The sequence below is a fragment of the Formica exsecta genome, unplaced genomic scaffold (assembly GCF_003651465.1).
Source record: "Formica exsecta isolate Colony F162 unplaced genomic scaffold, ASM365146v1 scaffold262, whole genome shotgun sequence".
Lineage (NCBI taxonomy): Eukaryota > Metazoa > Arthropoda > Insecta > Hymenoptera > Formicidae > Formica > Formica exsecta.
In genome coordinates, this window is record NW_021849885.1 from 316,033 (window position 1) to 336,620 (window position 20,588).

General features: G+C 39.2%; 1 protein-coding gene across 4 annotated transcripts in view; it reads right to left on the reverse strand.

Annotated features, from left to right (window-relative positions):
• LOC115236908 overlaps positions 1-20,588 on the reverse strand; it is a 227,792-nt gene that overhangs the window by 33,148 nt on the left and 174,056 nt on the right. For 2 of the 4 annotated variants that reach the window (XR_003884276.1, XR_003884277.1), the window contains exon 7: positions 10,786-10,876. The exons of 1 other annotated variant lie outside the window; for it this stretch is intronic. Coding sequence is in view for 1 of the 3 variants with exons in the window: in XM_029809641.1 (XP_029665501.1) it covers positions 10,873-10,876 (4 nt within the window). In the remaining 2 variants the exon portion in view is untranslated. Of the gene's footprint in view, positions 1-10,247; positions 10,877-20,588 lie in introns of those variants that run through there. One more of the 4 variants, XM_029809641.1, reaches the window with a different exon arrangement.

Genomic DNA, 20,588 nt, shown 5'->3' on the forward strand with positions numbered 1-20,588 from the left:
GAAAGAGAGTTGCTTTTTTTTTCCTATATCGCACACATTAATGACCACTCCCGCCGTGGCTCACACGGTAATAAAGCAGCGGGCGCGGAATCGTAGGATTCAATGCACCTTGTTCGGCTCTGACCCATTTCCGGTTTCGCCGCGGTCCATCGCGGTCGATAAAACGTATCGGTCGACTATGGAATCCTAGCGTAGGTTGCACGCGGTTGCAGCACGGAAACGCAATTCGCGGGACATCCCAGATCGAGATGTTGCATACGTATGTCCGTATCCACTATTCGGGACGCATAACGAAACACACGATGTCGTGTACAACAGCGTCAGCACTCCTCGCATTAGCGATCCATGAAAACACGCGCATCATCGTTGCTGGTTGACCGACGAAGCGAGCCCTCCTCTTGAAAATTCCTCATACGCATTCGCGAATCGTACGCGAATCGTGCTAGAAATCAAGCGACACATTGTTACGGCGAAATACGTAACACGCGTTTTGTGAATAATCACGAGATGATTTGTGAAATTATTATAAAATAAATTATTCTGCGTAAGATAAAATCATTATAGACGAAAAAGCTACAGAAACGTCAAGTTTAAGGAAGACAATCACGTAATAATTTTATTCGTCTAAAATTTTGTCTTATATTCCTCGTATTTAAAATATATATTAAATAATTGTGTATTTTTATATTCAAAGCACATAAGAAAATTTTAGGAAAGATAAATAAAATCAATATAATATCGCGATCTCTCTACCATCATTATTCTGTTGATTTTCAATGATTAGAATTGCGTGCCTGCCCGTGCGCGCGAGAGAGAGACTTATTATATCACAATATTCATTAAAGTAACATTCCGTTTTGCAAAAAGAATATTTGTGCAAGGGAACTCGTTTGCTGAAAAGCGAAGTGCACTTTGCGCCTGGTGAATTTCGGGGATAACATCACTGCAGGACGCCCGGGTATCCGCCCTTGACGGCCCTGCGGCGTCGAATGACAGGACGAGCGGGTCAATGGAAACGAGCAATTCGATCCTGCCGCTGTCGACGTGTACTTCGAATGACCCTTGTCCAGGAATAATTGTACATGCCTAGATTGCCTCGGCGAGGTAACGCGACATTAGCGAATCGAGAAAAAGTGAATACGTTGATTCAAAAATCAATACTGTGCGTGCTTTCTCACTTTAATCCTGAATTTAAATCTCGAATATATATTAAATCCTGAATTATTATCCTCAAAATTATAATTACCCTCTCGTAATCATTGCTACGTTGTAAATTATGTTGCAAAACGACAGATGAAATAAATCTCTGCTTTCACCGGTATGAAACAATATTGTATGCCGTTACTTTGTTTCTGTAAAACTTCAGTGTGTATATCGTAACTTTATTATAATATTTATTACTTCTATCCCCGCTATAGTTTCCCGCTGACTTCTTTCCTTTAAATAATTTTTTCCCGTACGCAAAATGCATTTTTGTTACACACAGTGACCCGCACAAATACGCGGGATCACATTCCCGTTACTTTAAAATAATATGGCAAAAACCGGCGAACGCCCGCGCGAAAGCGGCGATTAATGTTGAAACAGTGTCGATTGATATTGACTGCGATGCAATAACCGACGGCAATGCAGGCGACGCCGATGCTGCGCCTTGCACTGTTACAGGGAGGACGAAATACGAATGCGCGCCGTAATAGTAGTAGTGGTCTGGTGCATATGGAAATCAGACCTTTCATCGATCGGATCGATGGGCTGACGCATCGATCGACACACGAGACGACGTTAGCGCGCCGGACCAGATGAACGCAACCTGGGGAATAATGTATACTATCGGAATATCGACACACTCTCTGACAGATCGGTACACACTGCCCCACTTTATACGGCGCCGCGCCAGCGAAAAATTAACTATTCATTCGCGCGAACAACAACAATAGCCGCCGAATGAAATATCGAAAGACGGATGCCAATTTGCGGAACCCAGATGTTCAATTGTTTTCTCTCTACGAGAATATACTCTTCGAAATTAATGGGAATATGTGAGGTTGGAAAAGGAGAATAGTCGGAAAAGATAGATAAATTCTTATAGATGAATACTTGAGTAAGCTACAGCGAATTGCCATTGTATCGAAATTTTAAGGATATTATTGAAGTGATTACAATAAGTTTAACGGTTTGCGATTAAAGAATTATTCGATTGTTCTATAATATCTTCATTAGTATACTAGTAATTTATCCAACAGGATATTGAATTTGCAACTCATATTTAGAAATGATTCTTGATGGCAAGACATTAATGTGATATGTCACTTCATTAAAGATCTGTCAACTATTTCGCGTTCGCGGCCGAAAGAGAGCCGTTAAAATACGTCAGAAGTCTGATACAACCGAGACACATTTCCTTAATAGGAAAACTTTTCACTGCGGGACATTATGCGGCGATTCGATACGCGGTGCTAATGCGATTTAATGAGAGTCGATCAAAGAGGCAAATAATGCGGCTGAGAACGACGAGCGTTCAGAAATGCAGCAGCGCGTTAACGTCTTCCGGTCAATTAAGCTTCATTGTGTCGCGAAGGAAACGGAAGTGATATTAGCTCGACATACAATTCTTTATGCTGACCTTGTGTGAGTTTAAACGTCGAGGTTGTTACCCCAGCTAAACCCTCGCTCAGGCGGGTTCTTTGAACCAGCAGATTAATTTGACGTAGGATTATCTTAGCTATTTGCTACAGTATTTGAATAAATTTAAAGCAACAACAATAAAGATATAAAATCGATATAAATTCTGTTTCTTACAGAAAGAATATAGACTGAATAAATTTTGAATAAATTTAACGTTATATGCCTCTTTATTTACCCATTAGACTGTGTTTGTGATAATCTTAGAATTAAATATATACTTATATATAGTTGTTCATGCAATTGTACTTTAAAATCTTTCTAATACTCCTAGAATTCTATGTTGATAGTCGATTTTATAGCTAGATGTGGCAATTTCATTACACAGAGTCTGACTGCAAGCGCCGTATTTCACTTACGCTATTAACGGTAAACTCCTCGCATTCTGTTTTATTGGCGATGAACTTTTTTTGTCTCATCCAGGCACGAGCCTGTCGTTGGTTAAATCCGGAGGGCTGCGTGATGTCGTGCGTAAGTGCAAAAGGTTCGTTGAACATAATCGCCTATCAGAGGGGAGTTTAACGCGATTTCACAATCCCTGATCGCAGTGGCGTAAAAACGGATATAGCCCCGTATATTATCGGAACACGGCGCTACAACGGAGACCTATTGCCGGGTGCATAATTTCGATCAGACCCCGTTTTATGCATGAAACGTACATAAAAGGCCCTCTATTCTGATGATTGTACCTCGTAAATGTCATTTTTGTAAAAATAAAGCAATCAAAACTACAATGTCTTTCGTCATTTCAATTTTAGTAATTTGTCAATGTGTCATTCTTGATACAAATTTGAAAAAAGTATTAACATAATCTTTTCTGATAATTATGAAACATGTTAATTACAAAAAACGGAGTTAATACTCTGTGTGAACGATAAAAGACAAAACAGTGTATTATAGTTAGTTCGGATAATGTTAAAAAAAACGAGCCTTGGGGCTCATAAAAATCAACCATTTTGTTGCAAGATACCGGTAGCACTGGTTACTTCTCTTCGTTACCTTTAACCTTCTTGCAGTTATACCGAACTTTTTAAGAGAATGTATTTCTGCAGCACGGCTTTGTTTGTTCAAGAATGTATAAAGAAACTTAAAATCTGGTAGATTATTATATCCTCGAGTTTCTATCCCTTTCTCTTGTTTTATCTTGCATTCAAGCAAAAGCGATTTAAGCAACGTAACAACGAAGGCAACATGTAAAGTCTACATAACTCGTAATGATTTCTGGCAATATTCTAGACGAAACATAATATGAAATATCATATATATTAGTCTGTATTCTATAAAAATATTTATATCTTTTAGAATAAAATAATTTATAAATGTAAAATAATTTTTTTTTTTTTTTACGATTGACAATAAAAAAAGCTTTTGTTTTTAAATATTATACAAGAATTATTTTTTTTATATATACAAAAATGTTTTCCGATTCTGAAATATTACAAATTAAAATATTTTACTACTAAAAATAAATATTCTTTAAAACAGTTGAGAAACCTTTGAGATTATTGTTTTTAATTATCAGTCAGCTTTTTCAGATTATTTACGATATGTTCAGAACATAAATCGCAAGACTTTGTAATGCACATGAGAATTACGTTAATTCAATACTTCGTTTTAAGTGACCGGACAATGTCGTGATAAACACGCACTGAAAAAAATTATCGACTACCGACTTCGCTGTTTGCATTATATTCAGATACAATCGCCGCACCGTCGACCGTCGACGCAAAAGAAACTACATCGCGTATCACGGGCATGCATTTTGTACTATCAAAGGTCCAGCACGCACGCGGACATAACCGTGGCTCGTAACCGTCAATGTATGAGTATCGACGCAGGGTGCATTTCGATTTACGCCGGGCGTGTAATTTTCTTTTATCGCGCCACGAATCGGCTATACCGAATGGTCGGTGCCGCCTCTTATCCATCGCGAGAGCCGCAGTAAAACGGCTCTATCTTGGATCTTGCATCGATCCCGATCGATCGATTAGAATTGCAGTGAGCAATCGCGAAACAATGCGATGCAATGCGACGCGTAATCGAAGAATTCGCGAGCTGCATCACATGCGCGCGTTCTCTCTACGCGATCGTAATCCAGTTGCGAGATGAGAATGATAAGAGAAGTGATCCCGGGCAGATGTAACTCTGCTTTTTACGAGTCCAAGTTCGCTGTCCGATTATTTCTGGCGTGAGCGCGAGTAGTTTACTGTCTGTACGCGAGGCTTTGCGAAAACATCCTGCGTTCGTGGAAAACCAACAGAACGTATCCAACCGACTTTACACGACTTCATCGCGATCGTCTCGAACGCGCGAGAGAAGAGGCTGGAAGAGTTTGCGCGAAGATAATTATCATCCAGCGGCCGAGCGTATTCAAATCTTGAGCGCCGCCGACACCGTTGTCTCTCAATTTTCCTCTTCTCGACCATTCAACCGCAACGTTTCCTTTGTCTTCCCGGCGTTCCATCGACTCCCCCGCGTATATTCCGATGTCTCGGGATTTCCCGAGAATGTACTCTGTGAGGTATTCGATCTCTCTGAGAGAGAACGGCACTCTGAAGCTTTAAATCAAATTTGTCGCAGACTACAATTATATCTAGATTGTATAAAACAATTTATATTAATCTTACATTTATAATTGCATTTAAGAAATGCCAAGAACAAAGTAAAAAATAAATGAGTGAATACTACTGAAATGATTACAATATTTAATGGTCAATTTTTTTTGTATATTACGGAATAAAATTAGATATTTTCTTTTTTGTATGAATAAAATTAACGATACAAATGTGATAGACGAAAGAGTTAAATTAAAATAATTCATACATATATATACATATCTGAATATGCATCGAAAATGTCACATCATAATTTTCGTAAGGAATAGGAGAGGGTCGCTTCAGAGAAATCAAAATCAAACTAATCTTACGGCTGAGAAACGGCAGAGCGGGATAACGAAGCTTAAGTCATTTCGCATCGAGACGCTGATCATCCGAGCCGTCGAACAAGTGATGCACCGCAATCATTATCCCTCGACAGGTAAAATACGCACGAGGTCGCGACGTGCACGATCTAGTATGGCGCATCGATTTGTTGAGGCTCTCTTCACTCACCCAAAGGCCTTTAGTTAAAACCTGATTTACGACACGAATTTCACGATATGCGGCTCGTATTGATAGTTGAATACGGTATCTACGGCAAACCGAGAGTGCACTTTCGGGATTAAAAGCCGTAATTCGCGGTGCTCGATTTTCCGAAGAACAACGCATACACAAATGTTCACTATTGAAGCGAAAATGGTAGTAAAACGAGGAAAAATTAAACAAAAAGTTGCAGGAATTCTAAAAACCTAAAATCTTTAATTTAATTTAAATTGGCGGAAAGTATTCAATGCGTCCAATAATATTAGTTCTTATATAAAGTTAGATAGTAAAAAAGGATAAATTTTGGCATAATAAAATAATATATGTATAAAATAGATTTTACATCGTGCTTTCTTTTATACGAAAGTAATTCCTGACGAAATTAAAAGCGACCCTTTCTTAGCAAAAATTTAGATGTTTGTATTTTTTATAAAATGCGTGAGCATTGTTTTCATATATTCAGGATATTTATTTGCAATTAAATTTTTAAATTACAGAACGATCTAAAGTACAAATTTCATTTAACTTTTAATATTTTCATGTCTTTGTACAAATTTAAGACAATGCGATATTATACCTAAATAAAAACGCGATCGATTCTTTTTGGTGTGCCTCGAAACTTTGCAGGAAAAAAACCTTTCCGCGGACCTGGCTAATCCCACGGGATAAAGCTCTCCCCATTGCATTATCATAGTCCCGGGGATGATCCTGCCTCGTTTGCACGATACTCTGAGAAACGATCTGATAAGAACCGACCGATCTCCGCGCCGAGAGCGCTGGTGAGCTCGACAGCAAAGAGAGAAGGGTAATTGTATTTGCATAGATTCGAGATCGGCTTTGCTCCGTGGATTAACGCGTCGTTTGACTGCAGTTAGTGATTAGGCATAGTTACAGTGTGGCTGATTTAGTAGACGCGAGAGATTCCGGAGAAAGCATTACGGCAGGGCGTATACAAAAGAAATTACACTGCGAGCGATTATGTTCAACATTAGAGAAAATTGGAAAATCCATTTCTATTGGTTAATTTTAAAATTTCTTCTCGCGTTTTTTGCAGCCGCTATTTTTTTAAATGAGTATTTATATGTACGGTCTTTTGTGTAGGAAAAAATTAATCAGTGTGTAGTTTTATAAAAAAAGCCATGTATGCACATATGCATATATTTAAATTAGGAATTTAATTCCCTGCTTCGATTTTATATAGCGATTAAAAATTTGGATTATCACCAGTATTATGAGAATGTTCTTTGTCACAATTGACCTCTTCTTCATAAATGTAGCAATTATTCTTTCAAGTACAATTCAGGGATATCTTTTTCGTGGTTCCCGCGGTTTTTATCTTACCACTTTACGCGTCACGTTACACGCAAAATGCTCGGGGACGCAAACGCCGCCACTCAGGGATAATCTTTCAAGGTAGGGAAAACCGTCGCGGTCAGACGGGAAACGAACCCGCCATTACTGTATAAGTTTTCTCAAGAGCACACCGTGTATCTTTACCTCCGAGTAGGCGCCGTGTCTGCGTTCGTTCGCGGAGGATTTGGATATATTCGGTTATGCTTCGGTGTGAGGATCTGCCTCTCTTCCTCATTCTTCCCATCCCCGATTTTTATTCCCTCCTCAAAGGACGTGTAGCTTGGCAAGTGTTTTGGCCGGGAACTCGAGTGGGTACTCTCGTGAGTGGGGATTCGCCAAGTTTCTAAAATGATGCGGGGAAAAGCGGCGTGGGCGAGAGAGGCTGAGAGGAAGGTACGCAAGAAAGATTTCACGACCCTTAATCTGGGTTAGATCTTCGAGCCCCGTGGGCTGTCATTTCCTACTAGCACACCCTATTGTCTTTAGGCTTATCTCTAGAATCGTTGAGAACGTCGTGCAGCTGGAAGGAAGGAAGTATCGAAGTTTTACGACCCTATTTCCGCGGATAGTTGCGACTCGCTGAAAGTCGATAAAACGCCGGATACGAAGAGTCGTATTCGAGGATATCGTTTGCAAAAAAAAAAAAATAGTAACGCAGCACAGGTCAGCATGAATATATAGCTAATGTTAAAATTGGTGCGATTAATGTGTTTGCGGAAACTGTTAGTAAATAAATTTGTACAGAAAAAAAATTTTAAATATAAAATGCATAAAAGAAGATACAGTTGAGAAATCTCTCATGCAATTATTTATATCATCTTTTCCTACGTAATTTTATCAATAAAGATGTTATAATATAATAATAAAAATAAAATATGATAAGAATCTCCGATTCGCATCATTAATTTGCGAAATCGAACAGTTTCATGACGAAGATCTTTGAAACATAAAGGAATCGGGCAAAGATCATCTTCGTTAATATGGGCTCTTCTGTCCTTCAGACAAAGAGTCTTCAAGAACAGGGTTTTTCGACGACGATCGAATCTTTCTAGAGAATAACGCTAAGGTAAGATGTCAGAAAGTTGATTTCATCGAGCTTTCGCTCGATTCTCTTCATCAGAATTTCGAAGGAAGGAACCTTGCTCGGCGCTTTGCCCTTCGTTACAAAACGTTCGTGAACGTGTTTCAAGGGTCCGGTTGTCCCCTGCCTTCGACAAGGTCAGGTCGAGAAAACGGTCTCTTGTCGAAACGCTTGAAAGACCGTCGTTTGATAGACCATCTTAATGAAGTGCTCTCAGGAGGCCGACGTGAGAAATGACCTTTTTCAATGAGGATAGCTCACGATGCTCGGACAAAGAATGTAGTCGCTATTACGTATTGTTAGATAAACTGGAAGAATCTGGAGGTGAAAAAAAGAAGAATTAAAATATTTCTCTCGTGTCATGCAAAAAAATAAATTAGCTGTATATTATACAGATTGATGTCTAAAATAATATATATATATGCTCTGCTAATATCTATCTCATTATTCATTATAACTTAACTTATAATTCTTGTATATATATATATATACATAATGTAATAAACCTTTTTTTAAATATATATATTATAATTTCCGCGAGCCGAATCTATCTATCTATCTGCAAATAAAACGCTACCATCTTCCCGTAGCATCTATCTGCTAAAAGTCATCGAACTTTCGACGATTATGGAACTTTCCTTCTTATTCGCAGGATTTATTTAAAGCCGTTCGTTGAACTGTTTAATTCGTTAATTCCGATTTAACTTTTATCGCGAACTTTGGCGAAAGAGCGCGCGCCGGAAGAGAAATTAGATTTCCCTATGGGAGAGAAATCCTATTTTTAAGATCGCGCAGCTTGCCTTCTCTCCTTCTCCCGCCACACCGTTTATCATCGAATGTTCAAACGTCGAAATTAGCACGAGTATAATTTATCCGGCGACTGTGCGCGCGACCGTCGCGAGTGAAATGCGACACGATGAATTTATCAAGAGAAGCCAAGAAATTCGAGGACGTCAATTTCGTCGATACAGATTGAATAATATATATATATGCTCTGCTAATATCTATCTCATTATTCATTATAACTTAACTTATAATTCTTGTATATATATATATATATACATAATGTAATAAACCTTTTTTTAAATATATATATTATAATTTCCGCGAGCCGAATCTATCTATCTATCTGCAAATAAAACGCTACCATCTTCCCGTAGCATCTATCTGCTAAAAGTCATCGAACTTTCGACGATTATGGAACTTTCCTTCTTATTCGCAGGATTTATTTAAAGCCGTTCGTTGAACTGTTTAATTCGTTAATTCCGATTTAACTTTTATCGCGAACTTTGGCGAAAGAGCGCGCGCCGGAAGAGAAATTAGATTTCCCTATGGGAGAGAAATCCTATTTTTAAGATCGCGCAGCTTGCCTTCTCTCCTTCTCCCGCCACACCGTTTATCATCGAATGTTCAAACGTCGAAATTAGCACGAGTATAATTTATCCGGCGACTGTGCGCGCGACCGTCGCGAGTGAAATGCGACACGATGAATTTATCAAGAGAAGCCAAGAAATTCGAGGACGTCAATTTCGTCGAACTGTTGCGCCGCTCTTTCCCAACTGCACTCCACCGTTCTCAGCGTTAAGCAGCTGCCGAGATTTATCGTCGTGCCGGTTCAGTCGATAATTAAACCACCGTAAACCGGAATAGGGGAACGACGGCGTAAACGGTCCCTCGATATCACCCTTACGACAAAGTCACTTCCGTGCCACTGTACGCCAAGAGGCAATGGTTTTCGCGATCGAAGAATTTGCGCCGTAAGTCATTATAGCTGCGGGCCTAACTGTGAATTATCAAAAGTGCAACGCACTTGTTTGCCGATGCGTTTTTTCGCCGTAGAAAAGTCGTAGCAAAACGTTTAACGGCCGGCATAAAATGAGAAATTTATAGTTCGTGTTAGAACACTCGTAAAAGTATGTCGTACGTACTTCGATAAAAAAAAAAAAAAAAAAAAAAAAAAAAAAAAAGAGAGAAAGAGATACTGTGACGACGACATCGAGAATGTTGGAAACATCGAGCGAGAAACGCAAGATTATAAAGTAAAAGTTCGCTAGAAAACGACGGATCGGTCTCTCGTCGCGACCTTCCTCTCACAGAGATATATTGCAAATAAGATTACGCGGAGATCGCGAAACCCGGACGACCCCTCTATAGTCAGCCCTTTCGAAAAATACGCGTGCGAGACGAATCCCGAAGAAAATGGCTGAAATTCCGGCGCCTTTGCCCTACCACCGCGTCGCTCTGGATGCTCTTGCGTTAACCCGGGGACCATTATGTTATCCATTTAACTTCTCGCAGTATCGCGATCCTTCACAGTGTTTTATTATATTCCTCTTTGCTCGGAATATACAGCGAGTGGTGCGAGTGGACATGTTTACGTAAATGGCGATCTATTCTACTCGAACAATTTATCGTGCAATGCCGCAAAAACATAGCAAAGTGCGCCATTTCTTAGATACACGCGTCAGCCAAACAAACGAAATTACGAGTCGCCCGCGAAAATATTTTTACTCGTACAAATGGACTCACTGGGTATATTATATTTCACGTCACTCTGTGATCCGACCAAAACACGAGCGTAATTCCTTCCAACAAGTAGGCCATCGCGTTCATCGCTTACCTGCAATCAAACAAGAAAAATTATTATTAAATTATGTGCACGAAACAATATATGAGATTAAAACTATTCGACGACCGAGATTTCTGTTCGTAGAATCACGCAACACTGCGTTGCTGATTCATAGCGCATTGTTTGGCGAGAAGCTCCCGAATTCGCGCTTAATCGGGACCTTAATTACGTAGACGAAGCAAATGATAAAACCTGTATTCCGCTCGTCTTGACGCACACGCACGCGATAATCGAAGAAATACGGTCCTACCAGTAATAGCGAATGTTCGGGTATATACACGAAGACTCTTAGGAAGATAAGACAGAGATTTCACGATTTCCGTTTGGTGAAAATTATCGCAATGATATTCGGCTCTTAAATCGTACGCTAGTACCGGTTAAAGATCAACTGAACCGTTCTTCTCGAACAGTCAGCTAATCGATAAGAAGATAATTTTTATTTTTTGAAACATTTATAAATATAGAGTATTATTCGCAAATAAAAAATATACCCCTTCACACACAAAATATATTTTCACAAAAACAATATATCAAGAAGAAGAAAAATATTTAAGAAGCAAGAACAAATGCAAGAATCAACATATTATAAGATATGATATCTTTTTAAAAATTTCAAAAAATTTGTTGAAATTTTTAATTCGATTAATAGCTGTAAACAAGAAATTTATCCCACGATATATCGAGAAAGCTAATTGATTACCAAGAAGAACTTAGACTAGACTTATCCGTTGACGCGATAATTACCTAATGGAAATATCCCTCGGGAGAGGGATGAAGATAAACGGTAGGGCGATTGGTGGGGTAATGGTGGCAAATTCAAATGTATCGCCTGAACTATCCGACTCCTAAACGTAGGTACAGAAAGAATAGGACGACGAGAGACGGACTTCACCCTTCGCTCGTAACTCACCCTTGTTTTTGCGCGATGCAACGAAACTTTCACTATGAAGCAAGGCGCCTGAAAACGTTTTAACCCTCGGCCAACTTTGTCGAGCCACTCCCGAGAAAGAAAGTAAAATAAAAAAGCTACTCTAAAGCAACGATCGAAGGTCGCCGGGCGCGCGCGAACACTCGCGTTTCTAATCGGCGATAAGCGAAGGGAAAAGCAAAAGTCTCCTCCCCCCAATGTAAATCTCACACGCGACGTCCTATCGCATATCTATGAGTTTGTTTATTAATTATCGCGCACCCGCCTGTGCGACTTCCGCCCTTCTCGTTTTCGTCGCAAACACCCGTCGTGAAGCACACCCTAAAATTCCATCCTAATCGCGAATGCCCGGTTAGAGATCGCGATACACGCACCCGCGTGCGCCTTCGTAGATGGCACAGATATGTGGATCCCGTGGTCATTAATCGCGAATTCGTGGGTAATAAACGGAAGTTGATAAGCTACCTGCGATTCTGGTCGAATAAGCACGAATTAGTTAATCAACAGATCGTACGAAAATGTAATATATATCCCAATATATTATACTAATAATAATGAAATAAATCGATTATACTTAATGATTAATCAATTGCATTAATTAATCAATATTATTAGATACAATATAGTAACAGGCGTTTTTAACTCACTATTATTATATTAGAATATACATAATGTTTTTGTACGATTTGTCAATCATTGAATTGATAGGATAACAACAGCGTTAACGATTTTCGAAAGGGCCGCGAGATGACGCGATCGTTAACGAAATCGTTTCATTAATCTTCTCGGGGACACCCTCGCATCTACCACGCTAATTCCACGTGATTCAATTAGTCGCGCCTCATTTTCTTCATCGTGACTACACTTGGAGGACTACACTTTGCGAGAGCCGTGTTCTTAAATTAAGATGAATTTCGCGGCTGTTTATCTCTTATCCGGCGTCTGTGTGGATGCTCGCGATATATTTACTCACAAAGATCTCGTGGGAGCAACCGTACGTCAAAGCGGCTTCCAAATCGTTACGGCGCAGCCTCTTCTAGAGAAGAGAGAGTCACCCCTATTTAACTTCCCTCAGTCAACAAGAAATGCGCAGGACCATTTGAAAATCTCCGCGATAAAACGTCGTGTCGTTGACAACGACACGGTTTTTGGTATATCTGTTATTCTCGATACAAATTAGTATTCTATTTTATATACCAGAAATATCAAAAAAATATAGAGCAAAAAATATAGAAATAGCCAATTAATCTTTGTGTAAATTATTTTAATTTATATAGAATTAGAATTCTGATATTGATATTTGATTTTGATATATGAATAAATTGTAAATGATTTAAATATGATGGAAAACACAAATTACAATATGCAAAATGTTCAAAGAAGCTTATATAAAGCGTAATGTAATTTGAAATTTTTTACATTATTTTGTAAAAGTCGAGAGCTTTAAAAAAAGCGCGACGGATTTATATCTAATTGTTTAAGAATTTTTTTTTAATCCGCAGATAAATGCGTACACGTCTTTGATAAATATTAGTTTACGAATAATTGCATTTGCAGTAGCATGTTGCAATTGTTACACGGCTACATGGCGTATATCCGGTTTTACAAATGCACGCACGGAATGCGAAGCTGCATGAAATATGCTTTCGAATAGGCTTTCCTCGTGGGTGACATTCGTCCGTATCTGCTTTCGCAATCAACAAAAGCGCGCATCCATTCGCATAATTAAGCGCTTATTATTAATTAGCCGCTTCCAGCAAGCTGACGCGACAACCGGAAACGAATAGGACGTCAAGGTGTCGCAGCCGTTGATCAAATTTGTCTACTTTCTCCCGTCTGTGCATTCATTCGGTCGCGACGCTCGTTATCCAAATTGCACGCCGAAAAATTACGACGTGCGATTAACGCCTATTTTAACATACGTAATGTTACAATGTAACGTTCCGATGCACGACTCGGCGCAAAATTGCCTATTAGCGAAACCAGATAAATGCACGATTATATTTTATCAATATCACAACGCGTCATTAATTTCCGTAAATACGAATCAAATTAGGAAATACAGAATTGCAATAATAATCAAATATCAACATTCACGTAATATAAAATATAACTTAATAATTTACGTTATTTACATAAACTGTTATAAAGATGAATAAAATTTTCAATCTTCTTTAATTCAATTTTCGATATCATATTAATTGTCAAGATTAAATTGTCAATATTGAATTTTGTTAAAATAGAAGTTATTCAAAATAAGAAATAATAATTTCGCGAACTCCGTAGACCGCTTATAATAATCCAAAATATTTATAAGCTCTAATACTTTTATTTAAGAAGAATTCAAATTGCTCACAGATTTCTCATTAGATAATAAAGTCATGGGAAATATAAATCTGTGCCTGTATGGATTTTTTCGGAGCATTGTATTTCAGATATCTTCACACTAGAATGTCAAGGGTGGCGATCCTCGTCCATTTTGGCACGCACAGTTAAGACCTCGTAATCCCACGTGTCCTTCCACGTTTCCAGCCAGTTTCTGAGTCTCTCTTATCACCGCCGTTCTTTCCCCTTCGCATCACCCCGCAAATAAATCCTTGCGGTCGCATCCTGGAGGGGGATTAATACGCGGCCCAATTAAGAAGAGAGGCCCGAAAGAGCCGTTAATTTATAGATCAGGATCGTGGGGTCGAACGAAACAATTATTGCCCTTTGTTCCTATCCTCGCGCCTTGTTTTCTGCAAATTAAAATAAACGGCGTGGATCCAATCACATCCCGCAGCAATGCCCGCTGCTTTATTTTTGGTCTACGGATGTCGATTACGCTAAATAGCCGATGTCCACTATCGGAATTATCCGCAGGAACAAGAGTCGCGTACGTGCCGATGGCAGGAACGTGATGCGTTTCTAACCGAATAAGTTTCGGATCGGCAAAAAGAATTAATTCGATCGTCGTCGCACGTTTCAGATCGTTTTCGAACGTGGACAACTGGAGGCGGTTATAAAGAAAGAGAGAACGGTTTCTAAGCCACTATCGAGAGAGACAAAGAGGGCTTCTACTGCCTGTAGAAGATAGTTGTCGCGGAGGATCTCGACAAACTGCCCTACTCGTGGAGGACCCTTGTCTCCCCGGGACCGTTCTACGACACGCGATAAGTCTTACTACCAAGTTATCCGACAGGTTCGACCGAACCGATGGCCTTTAAGACATCTCGGAGCGTCTGTCGACTGCTCTTCCATTAAACGCGTTTCCTATATCGAGTAAGAAAAAGCGTCGTCGTCGTCGCCGCGCTGAAATTTCTTTTCCGTTGCAAAATTCTACTGTCGGAATGGCTGAGTAGCAAGATTTATTATTCTACTGTCTCTCGCGATTCTTTTCTATTCACGGAAATTCGTCAGTGGTTTCTTCATGTCCGTTTCACCTCATTTTCCAGCACACGTAGATTAAATTCTTAGGCAAAGCCGTTGAAACAATAACTGATTGATTAGCAATTAAAATAATTAGTATATATTAATACAAATAATAATAGCGATAATATAAAAATATAAAAGGAGTTCTAATTTCCTCTTGTAATTTTTTATAATATATACAAATTAAATCTTAGAAATTAAAATTAATTATCTTAAAAAAAAAGAGAAGAGATTACAACATTCCTTAAATATTATTTTCAAATTAAATCATTTTTATAAAATATTCCTAAATTCTTCTAACTCGATTAAATCAAGTTAGTTTTGCGATAATTATATATTATATATTATATTGTTTATATGTTATATTAATTGTTTAGTAAAGTCTACGATCGGATTAAACCCGACTATTTCATAGGAAATTAGAAACTTTCGCATTTCTTAAAGAAGATGCACGCATAATATGTAGGAAAAATAGGAAATAGTTATTTTGTTTAACGTAGTCTTCAATACCGGAAGTCTAGGTTCTAATCCGAAATGCTCAACGATGACGGAGAGATTCTCACTCGCGGTGAAGTACGCGATTTCTTTCGAGCTTCGCGCGCGACACGACCAACTCGACGCGAAAAACATGAAAGACATCCGAACACGATACTCCACTTCGAGAATCTCAACGACGGCGCGCTGCCCAGGATTTCCGCCTTAGACGGCGGGGAGAATAGTGTTCTTAAGCCGCGCAAGCGAAATATATCCGCCGTCGTACTGCTTTCAGGCCTTTTCCCTGTCGGTGAAGACTCGCGAAGATTCCCATAAGGTTTCCGCGAGGAGGATTGCAATCTTTCACCGAGGAGGAAATCCTTATCGCGCGAATCTAACCACGAGTCTCTTCAATCCGAGACGAAAAGAGATCGACATCTGTTAAATAATCAAATCGAAGCGCTAAAAATTCATGGAAGCTAAACATAAATTCAAATTATGATAAATTTTAAAATATACATTTTTTTAGAATTTCTATTAAATTTTTTAAAATATGTATTTAATTTCTTTAATCTGTGAAGCGAAGAGAATCAATTATCTAATATCATTGTCACTACAGATATTTGCATGTTTTTAGCAAATCTTTTTGTTTTGTGTTCTGAATAATATTTCTCTTTATAATATCTCCCCCCATACATCCTCGGTATTCGGTATAACTCTCGAAACATGGAAAACTGCTTTCAGAGAAAAGTCTGCACCATTACGAAAATGCACTACCGATATATAACGCGTTATTACGCAACGCGTACTTGTAGATATCGATATGGAAGATGGAAAGGCCTGAAAGCGCGAGGTATGAATAAGGCCATAAATCCACAAATAGCGTAAGGCGACCGCGTGTATAGTCGAGATACTCTTGCAGATTAAGTCACGAACTCTCGGCCAGGTTTATTTATTGTGCCTCCGAGTGTGTTCCGCGATATTTACAGTATAATATGTATACTTGATAAATGGAAAATATCTCCGTGAAACAAATAGATGTATTTGGTGAACAATATTTCTTCGCAAAAACAGAGACGAGTTTCCCTTAATAAAGAACAGTAGCGAACACGCATTCATCATATTTACATGTTACAAGTAAAAAAAAAAAAGAATAGCTTCCTGATTGGATACACTAGAAGGGTTAAACAGCCCCTACGTGTTTTCGCAGCGATTGCAGCAGGAAGGGCCACGATTGGCCATGTCAGAGCAATGTCCACGCGTGACGTATGGGGAAATTAGAAGTTTCGCGGCTGTTCTCCGCGAACTAGCCGGCTGGACAAATGGATAGAATTCAATGCCGACGAGCGTTTCCGTGGCCCCCTTATTGCTCCCCCGGGATGTTTCCCGAGGGATGCCCGCCGAAATTAGTCCATATTATTTTGGTGAGTGAGAGGCGCGAGGGCGGAAGCGGTTAGACGACCGGTTTGTTAGCCGAAAGACGACGGGGCGTCGATGGAGAAAGACGAATCGGCACTTCGGGAATCTTAGGGTGGCCGTCACACGATCTGATTTCGCGCGGTACATTCTTGAATGAAGGAATTTTATGGGATCTTCCTCTTAGGGATAATATTAGAAACGTAATTTATACTTCGATAGAATGAAATAATTGTCGCAAAAATTCAATATATATATGATAGACTATAAATAATTAAATTACTTCCTATCGTTTATATTTCACACCTCTACTTAACTACAGTTCGATCTTAAATATTCAAAGAAATTTATACATGGATAAATCGAACTTCTTTAATTTCATCCACATCGCAAATTGTTCCATATAATTCGTTATTGTTTCCAATCTGTGTCGGTTGCACTATTTGCACGCGCGTATCGATCCGGTGATAAGACAAAGCGCCACTCGCTCGTTAAGGAGTCGAGACGCTGGAAGGTGGCAACCGCGTGTCGGGACCGCTTTAAACATGATGAGGGCACGTCGTATCGACCGCGGGACCCAATCTCCGTCCCGCATTAGTTCTATCTATGTGTTTCAAATATATATATATATATACACACACACATACATACATTCATTGCAGACATATGTGCACGTCGATTTAATCGTTACGTAAGTGCATCACGAAATGCTGGTCGCTATCTCTTTGTGAACGAGGGGATAATCGCTCCAATTAAGCCGCTTTCCCACGGATTCCGCTTGCGTGCATGCGTGCACGCGCGCGTCCCATCCGGGTAGATACCGTGCCCATATACCACGTCGTATCGCCCGCGGCACCCTCTCTCCCTCCCGCATTATTTCTATCTGTGTGTTACATATATATATATATATACACACACACATACATACATTCATTGCAGACATATGTGCACGTCGATTTAATCGTTACGTAAGTGCATCACGAAATGCTGGTCGCTATCTCTTTGTGAACGAGGGGATAATCGCTCCAATTAAGCCGCTTTCCCACGGATTCCGCTTGCGTGCATGCGTGCACGCGCGCGTCCCATCCGGGTAGATACCGTGCCCATATACGATCGATATCAATAATATTCTACCAGGCGATATCATATATCGATATCGAATAATTCCGCGGGATCTTTCATCGGCCGGGCCGTTTAATAAGGCCGTGTCGAGTTTTACCATTAATCTTCATTTGCCAGGTCTCGCAGCAATGATCGAAGTTGAAGCGCGTTATTTTCGGGTTATATTTCGGCTGATGAGCAGACCGGGACAAAATAAAGATTGCATTCGACCGACGTGCGATAATGTTCGAAAAAAAGAATATGTGAAAGCAAATCGACGCGCGTCCATCGAGCCCGCTCGTATCTCGTATCCGATATATCGGATTCGCATCGTTGTTTTTTTTCATCCTTCTTTTTTTATATAACAGGTATAAAAAAAATATTACATTCCGCTCGCCGACAGTATTGGTTATTAAACGCTTTCGAATGAATACTGCATGAGCGTACCGTGCTCGAGAATATACCGTCCGTATATTATATCCACTCGCTCGCGCGCGCATGGATACATGCACACTCGAGCACGATTCTGCGTTAAATAATTTTTTGCTTTTCACAAAGTGAAAAATGTGATATCCGCAAAAAGTAATCCACTTGTCCGAGAGGTAATCGGATGAACCGTTTAGAGCGAGCATACAGCATTCGGTCGCAAAAGTCTTTGAAACCTAAGGAAAATGTGTGAAAAAGTGTCGGGACTAACTACTGCTATCGATTTATTTGGATTCCGGTGAGAGATACGCTCGACGATGTGAAGCTGGAAAAAGGAGAGCAAAGAGAGAGAGAGAGAGTCGAGCGAGAGAAAGGCGACGTGTTAAGAACGTCGTCTAAATATACGGAGCTGACGAATGATCCCGCAGGGCGAATCTGCAATTCGTTTTTCTCGCATTTATTCTCGCGTGCAACGTCGACCGTTTAGCGCGCGACAACGAACCAGATCGTTGCTTCACCTTTCTCATCCTTCCACGAAAGCGTTCTTTCGTTGCGATTAACAAGATTAGCCAAGCGCGACTACGTGCTTCTGGAAAATGTAAATGAGCGACCACAGAACGAATGCAAAGTGACGTATTGAATTTCTTTAAATTTTTAGCAAGGAGAGAACGTAGAAATGTTAACTCTACAAATTTCGTAAGGTTTTTTTCAGCAATAATACGAATCATCAATAGTTCTGAGTCTAAAGAATCTTCAATTTAAACTTTCTCAATTTAAACTTTCGAAATTCGAGTAGATGAGAAAATCCTTAAAGAAATTATCCTTATTTTGTTTATCGTTTGTTTAATTTCGTTAGAAATGGCGAATTGAATTTAGCTAAAATTATTTTCAAATTGTTAAAGTGTTAGTACATAAATTGTAACTGGATCACTTTGTACAAGATAAACGCGTAGATTCGTGAGCGTGTATATATGCGAGTGTACGTGATATCGCGTTTATCTCTCTTCAAGAATATTAAATATCTCTCGCAGAATGTTACGTTCATTATTGTTGTAATTGCGAAAGTTAACATTATTAAACAGATTCGCGACTGAGCAACAAGAAGCTTGTAATCTCCTCTTCTTCAGATACTTGGCTCCATGTCTAGAGAAGTTTATAAGATTTGTGCTCGTATTCTATTCTTACACACACACACACACGCATACAAAAACGGATGTCTAGACTCTCCGTTTACCGCGGAAAAGTTCAAAATTACCTTTCTCCGAGTATTACCTACAGCGTTCATTCATCATTCACAACCTGTCGTCTAGACTGTGACTGTTTCAACTAATTTGGTCCACGCATTTTTTTTCCGCGAAGTCAGCACTGAGAAAAGCTCACAGATCAGTGTTCGCTTCTGTTCTGAAATATTTCCAATTTGTTTTCCTAAAGCAATCAATAATTCAAACAAACGAACTTTGTTTGTCGCATATTTTATCTTGTCGCATCTCTACACAAATAAAATAAATCGATAGATTAAAGAATTATAATCATGAGTACTTTAGTATCGTCTGTTTAAAATTTATCACTGAAAATAATAGAATTATGTATCAGAATCCCCTGATAATAATACAACGATGAGAATTCAAATGTTGAACAAGCGGAGTATTGAGTTATCTTTAATTTTCATATTTTTACATTCCTATATATAATAAAATTTTTATATTTTAATATATTAATAATTTATAACCGTTAAGTAAAGTAAGATTACCGCTTATACTAAGTTTGTAGTGACATAATAAAGGTATGAGACAGATGGTGGCGAGCGAATGTTTAACGAAAGGTTAAACTATACTCGGGAGAGCATTATTTGCTAAGCTAATGACCAGTTTCCACGTTGTTCGGCAATCAAGCGAACAAAGGACTTCCGGTCACGTCGACAGACCGTCGAGGACTCCAACACCGTAT